General features: G+C 50.9%; 1 protein-coding gene and 1 long non-coding RNA gene across 8 annotated transcripts in view; one reads left to right on the forward strand and one right to left on the reverse strand.

Moving 5' to 3' along the window:
• Positions 1-1,306: 1,306 nt before the first annotated feature.
• On the reverse strand, positions 1,307-7,811 carry LOC309639897. Its single transcript, XR_014251914.1, has 2 exons — positions 7,667-7,811; positions 1,307-1,593 (listed from the first exon to the last, which is right to left on the reverse strand). It is a non-coding gene; the product is annotated as an uncharacterized lncRNA (long non-coding RNA).
• Positions 7,812-15,843: 8,032 nt separating this feature from the next.
• SFSWAP (splicing factor SWAP) overlaps positions 15,844-21,623 on the forward strand; it is an 89,262-nt gene continuing 83,482 nt past the window's right edge. For 2 of the 7 annotated variants that reach the window (XM_082417326.1, XM_082417328.1), the window contains exons 1-3: positions 15,847-16,446; positions 18,998-19,167; positions 19,751-19,882. In XM_082417326.1, coding sequence (XP_082273452.1) covers positions 16,229-16,446; positions 18,998-19,167; positions 19,751-19,882 — 520 coding nt within the window. In that variant the 5' untranslated portion in view covers positions 15,847-16,228. Of the gene's footprint in view, positions 16,447-18,997; positions 19,168-19,750; positions 19,883-21,623 lie in introns of those variants that run through there. The other 5 variants (XM_082417331.1, XM_082417325.1, XM_082417330.1 and 2 more) reach the window with 5 other exon arrangements.

Below are 21,623 nucleotides of genomic sequence, written 5' to 3' on the forward strand. Positions count from 1 at the left end.
CCCCCGCCACCACCACCCCCGCCACCACCACCCCTGCCACCGCCCCTCCGCCCCCCGCCACCACCAACCCCCCCCCGCCACCACCACCCCCCCCCACCACCACCACCTCGCCACCACCCCCCCCACAAGTCCTCACGAGTAGGGACTAATGAGAGCCACGTGACCAAACGTCAGTTACTCTAGCAAATCCCTTCATTTGTTAAACACTAAAAAGTTCCCAGTCTTGACACCTTGCTATTCATAAAACATTGCTTGTGAGACCCCACAAAAACGGTAGTGACACAATGGTGTGTTTTAGCAGCAGGCTAAGAACAGCTGAACAGAAGCGGATCTACCAGTAGAGTCCGCCCCTGCTGTGAGCTGTGTCCTCCTGCATCAAATGTCCTCGCCCCTCCCTGAGAGAGAGCCCTGACTTTATTGCAGGCAGCAATGCCCCCGGGGTAGTACGGAGATCACACCCACCGGCTCCAGTGCTCGTTTCTGCCCAGTGAATGTGGAAGTTACATTCACCTACGTTATGCTTTAAATAGAGCTTGAAATGTACCCAGTTGAGGAAATATTTACACATGATCAAGGAAATATCACAGAAAAAGTGTTCAGTTGCAGAAAATGGCCCTGTTCTTAGAAGGAACCCAGATGGGAGGGCAGCGTGACAAGGACATTACAGAGCCTCTGCCCTCAGCCTTCCCTTCCCTGCCTCTGGGGCCATGTCCTCAGGAGGTGCTTCCTTCCCTCTGGGTGGAATCTTTGCTGAGCATCAAAGAAAGAAAGGGTGTGGGACATGTGGCCACAAATCCTTCCTGAAATGCCGCAGGTTCCCCGAAGGCCCAGCAGGTGTGCACTGTCCCTGCCCCCAGGAGCCCCTGCTGAGGACAGAACACAGGCTGGGCAGGTGTCCTCCTGGGGGAGTGAGGGCTGAGGGGCGGTGGTGGGGATGGGCAGGGAGGCTGCATGTACCTCCTTCTCTAGGGGGAGAGGCCCTCTGCCTGTGCCCAGTGACTGAGTCTGCGCAAGGAAGCCCCTATGTCCTTCCCAAGACCTGCCAGGTGTCGTGGAACCACAGCTTCACTCTGGGTGTGCTTGTGACCCCAAATGCCTAGTTTATGCCTGTGGAATTGTCCCCATCTCGTGGTGAGCTGGCCAGCGCACCCTCCCTGCGTCTAAAGGACACGAGGTAGCTTTTGTTGGGACCACGGTTAGAGGAGATGCAAAGGTGGACAAGACCTGAGGCACCTCCGGGACGGATGGGGGCAGGACCCATATACTGATCGCCGCGGGACAGGCCAATAATTGAGAGACGAATTGCTGGGGCAAGGAATAGCAACTTTATTCCGAAAACCAGCAGACCGAGAAGATGGTGGGCTCGTGTCCCAAAGAACCATCTTGCCTGAGTTAGAATTCAGGCTCTTTTTTTTTTTTTTTTTTTTTTAGAACATTTTACTTCCCTTAATCTTCTAGCCTCCTTTTATACCCAAAGGGGAGGGAGTAAAGTCAAGCATTCCCGGGTTCCCATCAGCCTCCGGAAGGGATGTGTTAATTTCGTCCTCCCTGCAGTCATTCACAAGTGGGCCTGGTGAGGGTGTTTCCTGTGAGCTAAAGAAAGGTATTTCAGCTTAATGTTCATTGCCTGGGAGGCAAGATTCCCAGAGATGGGCCATTATGGATAATTTAAGTTCATAGGCAACATCCCTTTAGTGATTAACTTGTAATAGAATAAAAAACGTTCTTCCTTATTACAAGAGGACAAGGAGAGAGGGAGGAGGTGGTGAGCCTGGACCCCAGGAGGTGACTGGGAATGGGGACAAGGGAGTGGAGTCATGGAGGGAACTCCTGGGAGGGAAAGCTCCCCGCTCCAGACTTGGGGTGGGGGGGGCGAGATCTAACGTGCTTTTTATTTTCTATCAACTGATTTGATTTCTGTCTTAGCACCGTGCAGCAGGGGACACTCACTGCGCCAGCATGCTCTGTGTCCTGCTTCTCCCCCTGCATCATGTGACCTCATACCCCACAAACTGAAGCCCACAGCTCACGGGGGATGGAGCAGGGCTTGGCCTCAGTCTCTCTGACCCAAAAGTCACTGATGTGCCACTTCCCTCACCGGGTGGGGAAGGAAAGACTGAACATTGTGGGTCCATCGGTCTATGAGGACAAGAGAGCAGGGCTCCTGGGGAAATGCTGGAGCGGGAAACACACAGGCGAGGGGGGAGCCCCTGGTGATGCCAGAGGTTAAGGAAGTGTGAAATCACATGCACACACGCATGCAGGCACACACGCCCATGAACGCAATCACAGGACAGCAAGAACGGTCCACCGGAAAGAACTCCCATGGCCAAACTGGCACAATTTGAACAAGAAAATAAAATCATGTCGCCTTGTAACTCAAAGTGTGAAATAAACACCCATGAATTTATACTGATATTGAATAACTAAATAGATGTTGGAGGGTATTCAAATCTCCAGGGCAGAAAAATCCCAAATAATATTTTGTATGTAGCTCCCCCTCCTCAAGCAGGTGGACTCAAGCGTGGGCTGAGCCGGTGACTTCCTTCCGAGGAGGCCAGTGTGGAAAGGGAGAGATGGCAACTCTACAGGAGAGACCCCCAGACACATCCCGGCCAGGTGATCAAGGTCAACACCAACGGGATGGGTCGTGCTGATGGCAGGTGCTCTGGGTGATGGGATGCGAGGGCACTTCACCTCTGTACACCCATCACCCCGTGCAATCGTGAGAAAAACCCCAGGCAAATCCCAGTTCGGGACGTCCTACAAAGCTCCTGACCGGTGCTCTTTGAAACTGTCCAGCTCATCAAAACAAGGAAAGAGAGAAACGGTCTCAGCCAAAGTAAACCTAGGAGACCCAACACCTAAACATAGTGTGGTCCCTGGATGGGATCTGGGAACAGAAAAGGGACATTCAGGAAAAATGAGGAAATCTGATGAAGTGTGGAATTCAGTTACAAATGCATCAATGTTAAGTCAACTATACTCCAAAAGAAATTATTTTTAAAATAAAAATATCAGTTACACCAAAAACAAAAAAATACGTCACTGTTGGTTCGTTGATGGTGACAATTGTATAATGTCAATAATTGTAGAAGCTGGGTTTGGAGTAGATGGGAACCATCTGTACTATCTTTGCAATAATTCTGTAAATCTAAAACTCTTCTAACATTTAAAGTTTATTAAAAATTACATGAATACATACAGAGTGGGCATTGGGGTTGTGGAAACAAGGGTGCGGAGCCATGGCCCTTGGATGTCATTTCCAGCATGAAGCTGGATGTTGACATGAGAACCCTGGGCCTGGCAATTCTGCCCATTTCCCCAAGGCAACCAAGGTGCTCTTAGCCCATTATACTTGTATGTGAGGTTATGCTTTGCTTACTTCCTTCCCAGATGAAGTATGAAATGGTTAAAAAGCGTGGTTTATAAAACGGGATCCAGTGGGGGGACCTTCTTCTTTGTTGCTTTGGCCACAGAGCCTCCTGTTGGCCTCACCAGAGGTAGTCAGAATGTGATCAAGTTTATACACATATCTGCATATCTCTACATACCGTTTGTCCAAAAATGGTAGCAAACTTAGACACATTTTTTATTTTATATGACCTTCCTTTTCTCAATGAACAGAAATCTCAAAGATTCTTCCACATTGTTGGAACTACCTTGCCGTCATTACAGTCAAAGGCTGCAGAGCGTCCATTGTACAGACGCCCACGGTTCACTGAAGTGGTTCCCTATCTGCCGACATTTATCTCAGTCATTTGTTTCAACAGACAAGCCTGCAGTGAACATCCTTGCAAGGACGCCCTTGTGCGTATCACAGTACTATTTTTAATGCCTGCTTGGAGAGCTGTGAGAATACTGAACAATAATTTATTTAGTGGATCCCTGTTTTTAAACCTTTCGATTGTCTCCAATTTTTCCACCATTATAAATAGCATTGCTATGATCATAAGTATTCACACGCACCCCTGAATACTTCCTTGGGATGAATTTCTAGAAGGAGCTGCTGGGTAAACACATTTTAACCTTGAAGCTGCTACAAGCCCATTTCCCAAGGCCTGAGTCAGGGCTGCCCCGCATGGTGGTGCAGGTTGCATATTGCTCAGAGGTCCCAAAAGGGGCAGGAAGGGGCTGAGGAGGAGCCCTTGGTCTACTCCACAGGTATCCAGGTGCCCCCTGGAGCAGGTAACATTTTCGAGTCTGCACAGAGGCACAGTAAGTGCTAGCAGAGCCCTGGCTGAATTGTCAGACGAAGAGTCTGGGGTCAGAGGAGTCCCCTGACTGAAACCACCCACAAGGGGCCCCAGGGCCCCAGGGGGTGGGGTCAGGGCCAGCGACTGTCCCGTCTCATCCAGGTGACCCTGCACACTGCCCAGGGTGAGGTGCAGAGCCCTCTCCCTTCTGCCCACAGCCCCTGGGCCTGTCCGTCAGCAGCAGGCGCGGATTCCCCCACGGGTCACCAGCTGAGTGATGCCCGCCTGGGTCCTGAGGGTTTGCCTAACCCCACAGTTCACCCCGCGTGGACCAGCCATGCCCCGTGCTCCTGGGAGGCTGTGGATGCCGGAGCGGAGGGCGGGGCCTGGGCGGCAGCCGGGATGCTGGTGGGCGCCGTGAGGAAGGTCCTGCCCCTGACAGGGGGGGTCGGATGGACTGAGCTGGGCGCTCCCTCTGAGCCCAGGCCCTGGGCCCCCTGGTCACGCCCAGCGCAGGGAGGGGTGCTGGCGTCTGGACAGAGAGCTGTGGAAGGGGAGAGGCGGCCCTGAGGGAGCCGTCCCAGCCGAGGGGGGCTCACAGCCCCGCGGGGGCCCTGCCCCCTCAGTCCCCAGGCTCAGGAGCCAGCTCTGTCCCCAGGGGCCAGCCTGCGGCTGCGCAAAGAGGGTCTCTCCTCCTGGGCCACCCAGCGCCTCTGCCGCGGGGGTGGGTGTCCCAGCTGAATTCTCCCAAGGGTTTCACGATTATACTTTACGGAGAAATCCCGGCAGAGCGCCAGGCTCCGTCCACGCTAGTGGCAGCGGTCACCTCGGAGCGATAGCGCGGATCTTAGCGGGTGAAAACACACTTAGAGTAACCCCTACGACGACCTTCCAGGCAGAGGTTTGCCCGTCTGAACGGAAACGGCCCCTCGAGGGGACCCTGCGATGGGAGAGTCAGGACCATCTTCACCGCAGAGACAGCAGCGGGGGTCTGGGAGCTCCAGCCGCCTGTGATTGCGGACTTAATGCACTGACCTTGTGCAAGTTCAAACCCCGTTTGGGTGCAGAAGCGGCTCTTTTGAGGTGATGGGCTTTTAATGATCACCTTTGACCCTGTCAGCTCAGCGACTGAATCTGCAGGAGAGACAGAGACAGGGAGGCAGAGAGATGGAGAGAGAGACAGAGAGACAGAGACAGAGGTAGAGACAGAGAGAGAGAGACAGAGACAGATAGAGAGACAGAGACAGATAGAGAGACAGAGACAGGGAGGCAGAGAGATGGAGAGAGAGACAGAGAGACAGAGACAGAGGTAGAGACAGAGAGAGAGAGACAGAGACAGATAGAGAGACAGAGACAGATAGAGAGACAGGGAGACAGAGAGATGGAGAGAGAGACAGAGAGACAAAGACAGAGGTAGAGACAGAGAGAGAGAGAGACAGAGACAGATAGAGAGACAGAGACAGAGAGGAAGTGGCATCAGGAGTGTCTTCTGGGAGGTGCAGGGTGGCCCTGCCGGGACCCTACTCCCCAGTCCTGTGAGGTGGGATCTGGGCAGGGGGGTGATTTGGGGTTTCCCTCTTTCCTTCCTCTGCAAAGAGACGTGGAACCAGAGCCAGAGGATGGGGGGAGGGGGAGGAGGCGAAGCCTCACGTGTCTGCCCCGGTGACGGGAAGCGCTGATCCCAACGGGCACGTCCGTGTGTCCACGTGATGGTGCTGAGGCAGGAGTTGGGCTCCAGGCTAGACATTTACAACTGGCCTCCTGTTCACACTTCCTGGGGGGAGAAGAAGATGGGCTCCAGGCCCGACATTCATTACCAGCACCCTGTTTACATTTCCTGAAGCAAGAGACAAACGGGCTCCAGGACTACATATTTATGGTGGGACTCCTGTCTATATTTTGAGATCTGCACCTCGATATAAAAACCAGCAACAGAAATAGGGTAAATAACTGGACATTGGACATTTTTGTGGCAGGGACAGAGTGGGACTAAACCCTGGTAAAAGATCAAGAGGTCATACATTTCCCATCCTTGGGGCAAGGGAGACATTGTACATGCGCAGAAAGCCTCCTTGGGGGTCAAAAAGGAGGGGGCACCACCCCATAATAGGTGATGCTAAGGCCGTCCCATAGGCCTCTGGGCTGGAATCCATGTTGGAAAGAAGCTGCGCACACGCATGTTAGGGAAGGTCCTAGGGCAGGGCAGGTGTGGAGAAAGAAAGCAGATAATTGGCCAGAGGTGAACAGAGACCCGGAAGAAGTGCCCCATATAAGTGACCTAACCACCTCTCTACTGGGGTCCTTCTCATTAGGGGGGACGCCCACACCCTTCCTCTCCGGGTGTGCATCTCTGCCCTGCTTCTGTCTTAACCAAACAAGTTGTTTCTCTCTGTGCTCTCCCACTTGTTGTTGTGCTGTGTCCCTAATAATAAACTTTGCGCCTGTTTTTACAGTTTTGCCTCCATGAGAAATGCGTTTTTCACTGGGGGCAAGAGCCAGGGGGTGTGCTGGCTGGGATTCCTGGTTTTCATCCAGGCTCCCCAGCTTCAAGTCCTGGGAAGGGAATGAAGATCTCGCTTCATGCCACCACTCACTGCTGACTCTCCGAGATCAATGTCAGACCCGCTCAGGGAGAGGCCAGAGCAGCTGGGGAGGCTCGGGACACAGCCAACTGCCACCACCTCCCCACCCTGTGGCTTTGAGTTCACAGGCCCTAACAATTGTTAGTGTTGAAATATGGGAATGCGTCTCTAACCGTGGTGAACAGGCAGTGCCCGAAGCCCCGCAAGCGCCCGGCCCTCTGCCAGCCTCCTCAGGACCTGGTGACTAAGGGGTTAACGCCTGGCAAGGCTGAGTCGGGGAGGGGCAGGGGAGGGACACACTTAGTCCACTGGGACAGCCACTCCCCGGCCCCAGGACAGCATCTACATGCCAGAATCCCGGAATCGCCGCCCAAAGTTGCAGACATTCCAGTTCTTCAAGAGAAGTTTCCAAATACATAAATATTGCTTCAGATTTTTAAAAAACCCTCTGTGGACCAAACTTGACCCATTCCAGACAGAATGCAGACCGCAGGCGGCAGGGAGACCTTTCTAGTCCAAAACCCACCTATGTCCACACATCCCAAATTCTGCAAATCTTCAGGTCCCCTAAATCCACCAATTTTCATTTATTTACACGGGGAATTTAGACCTGGAAGCTGAGTGGAGCTGGGGCATTTGGGGACATTGCCCAGGGAGAGCTCAGGTGGGTTTTGTCCCTGTGAACACCCCTCCCCCGCCCACTCGCTCAGACGACCCTGACTCGGGCTCCCAGGGCCGTGGGCAGGGCTGTGAGAGCCCAGACAGGTTTATCCAGCACTTCGACAGAGTGAATGTGATCCCTGAGATTCAACTCTCTGGGAACAAAACCGTTCCCCGGCACAGGAAACAGCATTCTCCACCATCATCATTTCTATGCTGTTCACTCACCAGCCATCATTTGTATGCTAATCAGCCTCTCCAGCCCAGTAGACTCCCGAGCACTGGTCCCAGCACTGAAGTCACGCCTCTGGGCCTCTTAAATCCAATCTGCCGGGTTCAGCCCACACCCTGCCGCTCTTTCCCACCTCCAGGTAGGCCAGGCTGGATGCCCTGTCGCACGCCTGGCTGCCAGCCTCGTAGGCAGGAGGTAGGTGGTTCCCACCGATCCCAGGCTCCGGGAAGCAGGAGGCAGAGGCCAGCTCTCTGTGCACGGGGCCCAGATAGTGAAGACTGTCCGTGCATGTGGCGGCCCGTGGCCTTCTCTGCGTGCATGCCTCCCTACCGGCTTCTCCTGACGCCAAAACTACACAGCTCTGCCAGGTGAGCAGAGGGGGCAATGGTGCCCGCAGTGAGTCCCAGCGGGATCGGAGAGCTAAATTTAGAGAGAGCCGTGCATTCAAATGTGGACACACGCCAGGGGGTGCATCACCCAGCGAGCCCGGCGGGAGGACCTCTCACTTCCTGGAGCCCCTGGCGGAGGCGGCCGCAGCAGCGTTTAGCAGTCCCAGTTCCTGAGGAAGTGGATCGCTACGGGGCATGCCCGAGGGACTGGTTACGGGGCAGACGCTCGGGCTTTTCCAGCGGTCTGAGAAGCGCTGAGCTCCGCAGGGTCCCCCCTAACGGAGCCCCTTCGTTAAAGTATGATTTTGCTGGTTCAAATCACATGTAAAAGCATGTAGGGACTTCCCTGGCGGTCCAGTGGTTAAGACTCCGCGCTTCCAATGCAGGGGGCGCGGGTTCCATCCCTGGTTGGGGTGTTAAGATCCCACATGCCGTGGGGCGAGGCCAAAAAATAAGTAAATAAATAAAAGCATGTAAAGCAGAGATTGTAAGATGTTTTATTGGGGCCTGCTTCTTCCCACTTTAAAAAGGGGGAAAAGACGTTCACATAAAAACCCAGACTTTCAGCTGCACCTCGGCGGCCCTGGGCTGAGGTCGAGCAGGGCGTGGCCAGGGTCCCTTTCCCCTGGGCTGGGGTCCCCTTCCCTGCTGTGGCATCCTCATTGGTGTTGCATGCCTGAGCCCTTTCATGTTCCCGATGTAGAGGAAAAGACTATTTGGAGACTCGTAAAGAACCAGGTTGTTTTTTAGAGGGATGTAAGAATTTTGAGGCTTAGAAAAGGGAGATTTAATACAGGGTAAGTCAGCAACTCCAAAGACCACCTGCTCCTTGTGGAAGGAAATCCACCAAGAATTGGTCTCAGTGGAAAGAAAATGTTTTCAAACTTTGTTTCTGCTGCTGATTTGGAGGAGAGTCTTGGGTGAAGGACAGGGTCGTTCTCGGATGCCCCTGGAGGACGGCAGTTTGATGCCGCCATTTCTGTTCTTTCTGGGCTCATTTGACAGATGGCAAAGGATGTAACTTGGCAACAGCAGAAAATACTAAATGCTCTCGCACCTGTTTCACAGATCACCGGTGTACCCGCACACACTTAAATCATACGTGCCTCTAAGTTAAATCCCCCAGCATGAAGGTCTGGGTGCTTTCTGCAGTGGTGCTGGGCTCAGAGTAGGCACTAAATAGATCTTTACTAACTCATCTCTACAGCGACCTTGGTCTCTCCCCAGCCCAGCCCTAGTTTCCAATCTCTACGCTCACCTGTGCTTCCACAGCTCAAAGAGGACAGCGTGGGCCACACTGATCAACAACAGTGTCACCTAGGTGTGGTCCCCACAGTGAAAATGTCCAAAGACAAGAGCAACCTGGTCCGGATCTGTACACCCCCAGTGGGAACGCTTGGTGGCATCTTCTCAAGCTGAGTGCTGTAACACATCAATTCCACCCCTAGGTATATACCTGTCGATTTCAGTGCAAAAGTGTGCCCCAAAAGGCACACATAAGCATAGTCATAGCAGCGCTGACCTAAACTGAAACTGCTCAAATGCCATAAACAGTAGAATGGATAGATTACTGGTGGTTTTTCACAATGGGAAATTATTCAGCACTAAGAATGAAAAAACTAGAAATCACACACCACGATATGGATGACTTGCAAACGTGACGAGTGAGACACTGAATACAGAAGAGCACGCAACATCATCACATTCACGTAAAACATAAAAACAGGCAAAACTGATCTACCGTGACAAAAGTCAGGGAACAGCTACCTTTAAGAGGAAACAAATCAGTGTATCATGATATACGGAAAAGACCATGATTTTTATTTATTTATTTATTTATTTATTTATTTATTTATTTATTTATTTATGGCTGTGTTGGGTCTTCGTTGTTGCATGCAGGCTTTCTCTAGTTGCAGCGAGTGGGGGCTACTCTTCACTGCAGTGCGCAGGCTTCTCATTGCGGTGGCTTCTCTTGTTGCGGAGCACAGGCTCCAGACGTGCAGGCTCAGTAGTTGTGGTGCCCTGGCTTTGTTGCTCCACGGCATGTGGGATCCTCCCGGACCAGGGCTCGAACCCATGTCCCCTGCATTGGCAGGAGTATTCTTAACCACTGCACCACCAGGGATATCCCAAGACCATGATTTTTAAATGGGCAAAAGATTTTAATAGACACTTCACCAGAGAATATATCTGAATGGCTAATAAGCATGGGAAAAGACACTCATCATTAGGGAAAAGCAAACTAAAGCCACAATGAGGTACGCACCCCCTAGAATGGCTAAGATCAAAAGGATGGACCATACCAAGTACTGGTGGGAATGGAAAATGGTGCAGCCATCTGGAAAACAGTTTGGCAGTTCCCCAAAAGTTAAATACAGAGTTACCGTATGTATTAATTTCCTACTGCTGCTGTAACAAATGGCCACAAATGCAGTGGCTTGAAACAACACATTTAGTTTCTTTCACTCTGGAGGTCAGGAGTCTTAAAGGGGCTGAAATCAAGGTGTGGGCAGGGCTGGTTCCACCTGGAGGCTCCAGGGGAGAGTCTGCTTCTCACCTCTTTCAGCTTCTAGGGGCGCCTGCGTCCCTCCAATCTGCTTCCGTATTCGAGGCCGGCTCCCCAGACGCCCACCTCCGTCTTACAAGGATCCCTGTGACCACGCTGAGCCCACTCAGATGATCCGGGATAATCTCCCAACTCCAGACCCTTAACTTAATCCCACCTGCAAAGTCCCTCTGGCCATACGAGGCCATGTCCGCAGTGAATGTGTGGGTACTGACACCCAGACACATGTATACGGAAAGATGAAGTTCCTTGGTGGGCAGGAGCACAGGCCCGGGGGGCAGGCAGCCAGGGATCTGTGACCTTGGACAAGTTAACAAACACCTCCAGGTAAGACTGAGATCACAGAGCACCTTCATGAAGGGGCCATCAGAGGAGAAAATTCAACTGAGCAAACCTTAAAGATCTTACTGGCTTTATGCAATGATTCATGAATCAGGTAGCATCCAATCTAACAGATAGAAAGAAGCACCAAGAAGCTGTACAAAATGAAAGACTTTTATAGACAGAAGGGAAGAGGAACAAGGAAGTCATACTAGACCAAAAATGGGTTGGTTATTGCAAGGTTACTTTCCTGTAGGAGGTGACAGACGTCTAACAGGCAGGTGACCTAACTGGTGCTGATCTGGTGATTCCTGGTTCACAGGTTTAAGATCCCATTCCTGGAGAGCCAAAACCGTTATTAAATTAGGTCTTAATTTGGTGATGTGGGGCTTAGCATAATCAAATCCATTTGGGGACTGTCGTCTCGTTTTTAGCCAGGCCTCGTGAGGACCAATTGGATAATACACGTGCTCAGGAGGGCACCTATCTGCCCTCATGTCCGCTATGGTCCTCCTGCCCAGTGTCACGAGGGGCTTGGCCTGCAGTCGGAGCCTCCAGGCTCCCTTGCCCACTGGCGTCACCTCCGTCCAGCAAATGCTGACAGTTTGGGTGTTGGAGGGTGGGAGGGGAGAAGCCTGTGGACGTCTCTGCTTCTCTGTTTTGAAAGGCATCTCCTGTTCTATCTGTATCTTCTTCCTGATTCCAGGGCTCTGCACAGCACCTCCTTCATGACCCCAGGTCTGACGGGGCCACCTTCCCCCCCGCTCAGCCAGCGTCCAGGATGGTTGGGGCGCCAGCTCCTGTCTGTCTCAGGGTTGCCCCACCTACTCCTGTTTTCAGCTCTTCCTACACCTTTGTTACTAGTCCAGGGTACTACCTTCCGTCTGTAGATCCACCTTTGTTTTCCTAAGTGAACCCTGATTGAAAAGTGCTCGATAATATAATCTATTTTTTTTAATTAATTATTTATTTATTTATTTTTTTGGTTGCATCGGGTCTTTGTTGCTGCGCGCGGGCTTTCTCTAGTTGCGAGCGGGGGCTACGCTTCGCTGCGGTGCGCTGGCTTCTCATTGCAGTGGCTTCTCTTGCTGTGGAGCACGGGCTCTAGGTGCGCGGGCTTCAGCAGTTGTGGCTCGTGGGCTCTAGAGCGCAGGCTCAGTAGTTGTGGCGCACGGGCTTAATTGCGCCGCGGCATGTGGGATCTTCCCAGGCCAGGGCTCGAACCCGTGTCCCCTGCATTGGCAGGAGGGTTCTTAACCACTGCGCCACCAGGGAAGCCCCTAAGCTATTATTTTTAAATTAAGCATGTTCAGATTCATAGACATTGTATGCCCCTTTACAGTATTTATGTGTTTACATGTCTTCCCCCTGCCTTTTATGAGTAGGGATAATGTAAAATGTAACAGATACTGCTAATTTGTCCACCCAATACCCATTCTTCCCTTCTTTGTTAGCAAAGAATCTTTATTCAAGGAGACAATGCATCTCACCTAGGGGCCGCGATGTTATTTATTGGCCACTGAATGAAATTTCCAAACGATAGACAAGGCATTGTCCTTAATTTTTGTCCAACTGGGGATACAAATACATGTTTCCTATCACGCAGGAGTTCACAGTCCTGTGAGGTGCACTCAAGTGCCTGACACACGGTAAGTGCTCAGGTGAGATGGGTTGACTGATATGCTTTTTCATAAACCTGAACGCAAGCTGGGACCCATGGCCTGACGTAGGACTTATATTCCTGATTTACTGCATTATTCACAGAAACTCTTGCAAATGTATAAAAACTAAATCCCATTTGGTTGAAAAGGACAAAATTGCACGAAGATGGACCTAGAAATCTAGACCATATAGACCCATTTTCTATGACTATTTACTTCCAAAAACGTTATCACCCCTTCAAGCCTCTGCCTGCCAGCGTGGGTGATCTTAGGAGAGGCGTTTCCTCTATGGCCTCACCCAACTAGGCTGTGACTCGTTACCATTCACGTGGCCAGTTAGCATTCATGGCGGGGACCTGGCTAGGTGCTTAGCCTCATTGGACGGATGAAGTAACTGGAGATCAAAGAGCTCCAGTTTGGCTGGACTGAGCTAACGTCCACAGCAATGGACGGGGCTGGCCATCCTACCCATCAGGACTGCCCAAAACCCACCCACACTTTAAGATTCCGGTTGTGTTAAAAAGCAGGCATTCCTGTGTGGGAAGAATGTTAGTGGAAGCTATCGGCCATTTCAAATTACAGAATAGGAAGGAATCTTCCAGATAATATAAGCAAACTTTTTTACTGTGGTCCACAATAAGAACTACATCTTATGACCATATGTGTGTGTGGCTGAAATAAAAATATCAAAAAATAGTAACAGCTTACACCCGAGATGCCCTTTATTCTTTTTTAAAAACATTAAACAAAAATGCACTCGACAGGACTTCCCTGGTGGCGCAGTGGTTAAGAATCCGCCTGCCAATGCAGGGGACATCGGTTCGAGCCCTGGTCCGGGAAGATCCCACATGCCGTGGAGCAACTAAGACCGTGTGCCACAACTACTGTGCCTGCGCTCTAGAGCCCGCAAGCCACAACTAGTGAGCCTGCAAGCCACAACTACTGAAGCCCGCATGCCTAGAGCCTGTGCTCAACAAGAGAAGCCACCGCAATGAGAAGCCCACGCACTGCAACGAAGAGTAGCCCCTGGTTGCCATAACTAGAGAAAGCCCGCACACAGCAACAAAGACCCAATGCAGCCAAAAATAAATAATAAATAAAATTATATTTAAAAAATGCACTCGACAGAGTTGTGAACCCCCTTGTAACTATCACCCAGCTCAACAAATGTTTGCAGCACCCCATCAGCCTTTCCTGATCATAACCCTCTGCTTCCCCCACCTCCCTCACATCATCATCTCTTTTAACATTGCTGTACTTTGCTTTAATCTTTTTTTCTTTTTAAAAGCAACTTCAATTTTATTTATTTATTTATTTTTAAATTTTATTTTTTGGCTGTGTTGGGTCTTCATTGCTGCATGTGGGCTTTCTCTAGTTGCGGCAAGTGAGGGCTACCCTTCGTTGCAGTGTGCGGGCTTCTCATTGCGGTGGCTTCTCTTGTTGCAGAGCATGGGCTCTAGGCACGCGGGCTTCAGTAGTTGTGGCTCGCGGGCTCTAGAGCGCAGGCTCAGTGGTTGTGATGCACGGACTTAGTTGCTCCGCGCCCTGTGGGATCTTCCCTGACCAGGGCTCGAACCTGTGCCCCCTGCGCTAGGCAGGCGGATTCTTAACCACTGCGCCACCAGGGAAGTCCCCTTTGCTTTAATCTTTTACCACCTAAACACTATAGCTTAGTTTTGCCTGTTTGAATTTTAGGATTGAAATCACAAAAGTACTATTTGTACTTTTCTGTCTTGCTTCCTTTGCTCAAAATTGTTTCTGATTCATCCAGGCTCTTGCTTGTAACTGCAGCTCATTCAGTTTCATTGTATATTCCATTGTGTATATAACTATACTACAATTTATTTAAGCATTCTGTTGTTGATGGACACTTGGGCTGTTTCCAGCTTGCGGTCATTCAATAATGATGCTATACTAGTGGGAAGCGGCCGCATAGCACAGGGAGATTAGCTCGGTGCTTTGTGACCACCTGGAGGGGTGGGATAGGGAGGGAGGGAGGGAGGGAGACGCAAGAGAGAGGGGATATGGGGATATATGTATACTGTAGCTGATTCACTTTGTTATACAGCAGAAACTAACACACCATTGTAAAGCAATCATACTCCAATAAAGATGTTATAAAAAGAAACAAAAAGTTGCTATAAACACTTGAGTCCAGGTCTCCTGCATGTCTTGGGGTATCAGGTAAGACAAGTGCAACTGCTGGGTATTGGTAAGTATGTTGACCTTCACTAGATAGCGACGGTTTTAAAAAGGGGTTGTACCAATAAACTAAATAAATAGAATAAGAAACAAAACAAAACAAAACAAAGTCACCCCGCATCCAAGTGACAGGTCTCCGCAAAAGGGGTCGCCACCAGCGCCCCCAACCACTTTTCTCCCACATGGTTCCCAGGACCCCCAAGTCCGTCACCGTGGGGGGCTTCCCGGTTTACTAAGCTCTTTTGACACCCGCTAAGGAAACCTTCCGTGGTACGCGAGACGAGGGTCCTGACCTCCAGGACCGAAAACAAACCAGGGCACCAGAAGGCCATGCGACCCATCCCAGGGCACAGCCTTGTCAGCCACTCCCCGGGCCTCAGAGCCCCAGCCCTAGAACACCCGACCCCACGGCCCCCCGGCCCCAGAACACCCGACCCCGCGGCCCCCCGGCCCCAGAGCACCCGACCCCACGGCCCCCCCGGCCCCACAGCACCCGACCCCACGGCCCCCCGGCCCCACAGCACCCGACCCCACGGCCCCCCGGCTCCAGAGCACCCGACCCCACGGCCCCCCGGCCCCAGAGCACCCGACCCCACGGCCCCCCGGCCCCACAGCACCCGACCCCACGGCCCCCCGGCCCCACAGCACCCGACCCCACGGCCCCCCGGCTCCACAGCACCCGACCCCACGGCCCCCCGGCTCCACAGCACCCGACCCCACGGCCCCCCGGCCCCAGAGCACCCGACCCCACGGCCCCCCGGCCCCACAGCACCCGACCCCACGGCCCCCCGGCCCCACAGCACCCGACCCCACGGCCCCCCGGCCCCACAGCACCCGACCCCACGGCCCCCCGGCCCCACAGCACCCGACCCCACGGCCCCCCGGCCCCAGAGCACCCGACCCCACGGTCCCCCGGCCCAGGCGACAGCCAACAGGAAACCTCGCCCAGGAAAAGAACATCCGCCCCCACCGAGCCGCGCACTCGGCCCACGAAGCACCCGCCCTCCTTCCGCCCAGAGCCGGGAAGGGCCAGGGTGCGGGCAGCGCGCGATCCAAAGCTGCGCTTTCGCCACTGCCCTGGACGGCCGCCGGAGAAAAATCAACACGAAAAACACGCTCTCCTCTGATAACTGCAGCCCCTAACGCGGCGGCGCCTCCGAATGCGAAAGGCTAAAGCCAAATCTTTTCTAGCGGCTCAAACTGCCCCGGGGGTAGCGAATCTGCAGCGCCTGCTCGCCGGAAGTAGGGCCGCCCCTCGCCGGAAGTTGCGCTTCCTCCATTTTGTTGCCCGCTATGGCGGCGGTGTAGAGGTTGGGGCCGGGATGCGGCGCGTCTGACTGAGGGGGTAGGCCAGGCGGAGACATCGGGGACATCGTCGCGGCGCAGAAGAGAACCAGCCTGGACGCCGGGGACGCTGTCATGTACGGCGCGACCGGAGGCCGCGCCAAAACCGAGAGGAAAAGCGGCGCGAAGGAGGAGGCCGGGCCGGGCGGTGCCGGCGGCGGGGGGAACCGAGTGGAGCTGCTGGTCTTCGGCTATGCCTGCAAGCTGTTCCGAGACGACGAGCGGGCCTTGGCCCAGGAGCAGGGACAGCACCTCATCCCCTGGATGGGGGACCACAAGATCCTCATCGACAGGTCGGTTCCTCCCCCCACCCGCCGCTCCTCCCCTTCCCTCGCCCGCTTGATTTCGTCTGATGTTGACTTGATGGCCAGGACTGGAAAGGGGTTTTCTGGAGCCATCAGGGATCCGGGAGGGCACCCACTCCCCTGTCCCCACATCCCCCTGGTTTTCGGGGGGGAGGGGGACGGTGAAACCGGCCCTAAGGCCCTGGCTGGAGCTGCGTGTCGCCGTGGGGATCGTCTCTGCCCCCGCAGCCCCTCGCGACCTCTCACTCTTGTCGCTGGGTTGCAGTTGCCACTCCGGGCAGTGGAAGTTGCCCGGGCCCTGGGCCTCTCCTGACCGGCGCTCTGGGGCCCTCCGCGCTCCCATAGCTCGGTGTGGGTGGGAGGGCAGCCCGAAACGCCTCAAGCTTGATGCCGCAATTAGATACCTCTTGGGTCCCATGAGTCGGCTTTGAACCTGTCGTACTCCCAGCGCTCTCTGTGGAGCGCGCGTATTTTGCCGGCTTGACATTTGACTCCCCCCGACTCCTCCCCCATCCTGTGTTAATCCCATGAGTTTGACAGATTCAGGCCGAGGGTGAAGTTGCCAATCAGTTGGAGGCCAGCTGACTTCGTGCAGACACTGGTCTTGCTCTTAGAGGTAGCGTTCTTAGGGCTGGTTTCACTGTCTCTTAAAACTGAAGGGTGGAGCTGGGATACAGATGTGTTCTTTTCAAATCAAAGGTGCTTTAGGTAATCACCCTGGAGGGTGTTTAGTCACTTTGGGCAGAGGGGTCCCGGGATTGGATTTCTAAAGATGTTTGATTTGAAAAGGATGGCCTGACGTGATGTAGGTTGTTTGCTCTCTTCCCCTCCCATGTTTTCAGTCCCTCTTTCCTTCTCCTCCTTGGGATTTTTGTTAGTCGGTTTGGTTTTTGCCAATTTGGCAACTCTGCTTCTGGGGCCCGGACTGAAAAGTAACCGTGACCAACCGTTAGACTGTGGAATAGTCTCGGAGTGAAGGAAGCCCATCGTTTGAGACAATTAAAACTGGATTCTGCAGAGCCCTGGACCATGACTGTAGGGATAGCCCCTGAGCTGGCCAGAATGGACACATTAATGACCAGACGCCTTTTTCCATCCCCGACGTTTCCATTTGGAGTTAGATCTAGACAAGAAGGACTCATGGACGGAGATTGGCCAGCTCAGGTCTGGACCTGAGGGCCCCCATGCTCTGCTCAAGCATGCTGTGCCTTTAAACCATGGTTCCTATCGAATCATGCTGCCTGAGCTGTCAGGCAGCTTCCTTTTCCAAAGTGTTACTTGCGGTATTTATTATTAAAGTTTGATAAGCGAGGAAATCTGAGCTTTTTATACAGTTTTCCATATCATTCTGTATATGATGTGAGTTAGGTCTTCCAAAACCAGTGGGGAGCAAACACTGCACATGTACATGTGTAATATTTTAAAATAATGATCTACATTTGTAAGTTAAGGAGGTTTACAGCATAGTAAACATAATTTTGAAATTTAATAAAATGCAATAACTTGGCTACCCTGAAATTTTTGGCCTTTTTTTTCTTGTAAATGTCTTTTTTTACCTGTAGTATTTTCTGGTCCTCATTACAAAAGTCAGCATTAAAAAATTAAGCAGACTTTTGTTGGTCTCTCTCCATTTGTTTTTGCAACCCTAAATCTGAGTGTTTTAAGTGAAATTTACTAATTCACTCGTTATCTGAGAGGTGCACATTGACAGCATCTTCATGGAGTGTTCTGTGTTAAAAGCACAGCAGAAAGTGCTCTTCTTATTCTTAATTTGGCTGAAGTATCTATTGGTCCATGCAAGTACACATGGATGTGTCTTCGTGTATGTTATATCTTGGGGGCATAAAGTCTGGAAGAAGATAATTATACTGCATCTTCTAATAGTTTTGCTCTGTTTCTAGTGAACCTCCTTAAACTGCACGTATATGTCGCTGTTCCTATGTATGTGTGTCTCTCTATCACATAACCCAGCACTTATTTCCTCAGCCAAGTGGCTAGGGGGCGAGCCTAGCCAAGATTTTACCTCCAATGGACGCAAGTTTCTTTGGTGAAGATCTCTGCTGAGCGTTCGGGACTAGCGGAAGGCAGCGAGGAAATTGCGACCGTTTGGTCCTTGCGGATAGGTATTTATGTACTCGGTGTGTGTGAATGTAAGCGATGATACTTGACTTCTCAGAAAAAAATTTTTTTTTATTTTTTATTTTTTTTTTGCACATGGCATTGAATGGTTAACCAAACCATACACGGTAAGAACTGCCACTGAAGTGGATACCATTTTAAGCTATTAAAGGATTGTTTACCTTTAATTATAAGTTTTACCATATTGTAGAAAGGAGTTTAGACTTTGTTAAGATAACTTGAGCTTAAAAGCAGGTGAGCTATGACTAGCCAAATTAAATATAAATCTGAGAAGAGTTTGTATGTTTGTTTTCCTATTTTTATTTCTTTATCTTAATCGGTAAGTATATGTATAAAACGTCCCACACAAACCAACCCAGACGTTAATTTCCTTCCGTTGACCAGCATGTTCATATTACAGATATGATGGGCGCGGTCACCTGCATGACCTTTCTGAGTGCGATGCTGAGTATTCCACGTGGAACAGAGATTACCAGCTCTCTGAAGAGGAGGCACGAATAGAGGCCCTGTGTGATGAAGAGAGGTATTTAGCCTTGCATACGGACTTGCTTGAGGAAGAGGCAAGGCAAGGTACTGCTCAAGAAAAACTTATTTAAGCAACAAACTCTTTAAAATTTTTTAAGTATTTAAAAATTTACTCCCATTCATTTTTTTATACTCACTCTTTCTGATATTATCTTGACAGTACCCAGTGGATTGGAAAAACAGGAGTCTTTGCGTTCTGAGAGGACCTCAGGATAGTTTATATGTAGAGCCACAAAGAATTTTCCCAGCTTTTGAGGGCAGACTGGGATTTGAAAAAACAAAAACCAAACTCTTTAACTGTTCTTCTTTAACAGTATCGTATAAATTAAAATTGATGTTCTTGTCTTTGCCTTAGCAATCTTTAATACAGTTCTTAATCCCCAAATTTCTCAGCAGGAAGAAATTTTCCACAAAAGACATGTATTCTGCTGTCTGTGGTAAACATGTACTGGCAAAAAAGTACATATTGATAGATACGAAGTGTGAATTTTTAGAAACGTTTTTGCCTCAAAAAGAGGTTGGAAAAAGTGTGCTGTATGCTTTACTGATAGCTACAACTTTAGAAATAAATAAAATTTTTCTCAGTAAATTTCTATTTTTGTTAACATCATTCTTATTTTTATTCAAGAGGAAGAATACAAGCGGTTGAGTGAGGCGCTAGCGGAGGATGGGAGCTATGATGCAGTGGGATTCACTTACGGCAGTGACTACTACGACCCGTCCGAGCCGACAGAGGAAGAGGAGCCTTCGAAGCAGAGAGGTGGGGGGCTGCCCAGGGCGACGGCGCTGGGCAGGTGCCACGCGTAGCCGTAGAGGCTCCCAAACACGGCATGGGCGCCAAGCGATTGCAGCGTCCCTGGGACAGAAAGGGAGCGTTGTTGGCATTAGGGCGAAACAAAGCTAAAGGCCAGAAAATGAATCGTTAATGGAGATGGAGAGTGAATTCAGACTCGAGCCATCTGCCTAGGATCTGGGTACCTTTCCTTTATTTCTTTTGGATTCAGGGACTAGGAAGTTACTCACCCTGGATTCTTTGTTTCTTGATAGACAGTATATGTGTTGAAATCCACAGTGACTTGTTCTTGGGGCATTGAAAGGACAGGCATTAACCACCCTCCTGCTAACCTGCTTCTTCATATCCCCTCCAGGACTGAAATAATGGCAGATGTCCAGCGGAAGGACACCTGTGGAGTCAGTTATTACCAAACAGAAAACAGCACAGTATGTCCTGGTTAGGCTCAGTAGGCCCTAGGACATAGACTTACCATGGTGTTTTAAAATAATGTTTACATAGAATTAATGATCTTAAATTTATGCCTTTCTGGATTAACTCGGAATATTTATTTAAAAAAAAAAAATAGGGGGCTTCCCTGGTGGCGCAGTGGTTGAGAATCTGCCTGCCAATGCAGGGGACACGGGTTCGAGCCCTGGTCTGGGAAGATCCCACATGCTGCGGAGCAACTAGGCCCGTGAGCCACAACTACTGAGCCTGCGCGTCTGGAGCCTGTGCTCCGCAACAAGAGAGGCCGCGATAGTGAGAGGCCCGCGCACCGCGATGAAGAGTGGCCCCCGCTCGCCGCAACTAGAGAAAGCCCTCGCACAGAAACAAAGACCCAACACAGCCAAAAATAAATAAAATTAATTAATTAAAAAAAAAAAAGTAACAAATGTTCAAGTACAATTGGTGTCTTAAAAAAAAAAAATAGTGCTACTAAAAAATCCAGACCCATGCAGTTCAGGAACAAATGTCCGTAGTCACTTTGGTAAGACCTGAGAGCACCTTTATTACAGCCCTGCATTCTGATCAGTCATGAATTATCAGTAATGATCATTATTAAGGGTGGATACATTAAGGATGGGTCACTCTATTCGTGGTATTCTGTTTAAAGAGAAGGAGAACTTCAGAAACCTATCCAAATGTCCAGAACAATGAACAGGAATCTCATCATAGAGGGATTTAACTTTAGAGCTAACTGAACCTGTGATGCGGGACTCGATTGTTTTCTCCTTAAGTAACAAACCTCCTGACAAGTATGAAGTAATTATAGCAGTTTAATTTTAAGCTGCTGTCTGCCCTGCGCGGTGCAGCTGCACTGGGGCTCTCCCGACCCCTTGCCGGGGGCGTGATCCTGGGAGAGCAGTACAGACACTCGCCTTGTCGCCCTTCCTTTCCCTCTGCTCATTGCTTGATGGACACAGCTCTGTCCTGTGAGCTTCTAACGAGCTTTTCCAGGCGTAATTTTAACCGTATTGAGTTAAAGCGTGGTTAAGGTATTAAACACCTTTTTCCGTTGACTTTTGGATCTGACCATACCTCAGAAGTTAGGGTGTGGTAGACATGTTCTTGCAGGTTTAAGAAGTATACACTCATTCTTTTATCCAAAATAATTCATCCACTTTGGGATTCTGAATAGTACCTGTTTTATTGTTGTGTCTGAACCATATACGTTATGTCTGCTTTAAATATCTAGTGTTTGATCAGAAGGAAGGAATGCATACTG

Source organism: Balaenoptera physalus (assembly GCF_965194825.1).
Source record: "Balaenoptera physalus genome assembly, chromosome: 12".
NCBI classification, from domain to species: domain Eukaryota; kingdom Metazoa; phylum Chordata; class Mammalia; order Artiodactyla; family Balaenopteridae; genus Balaenoptera; species Balaenoptera physalus.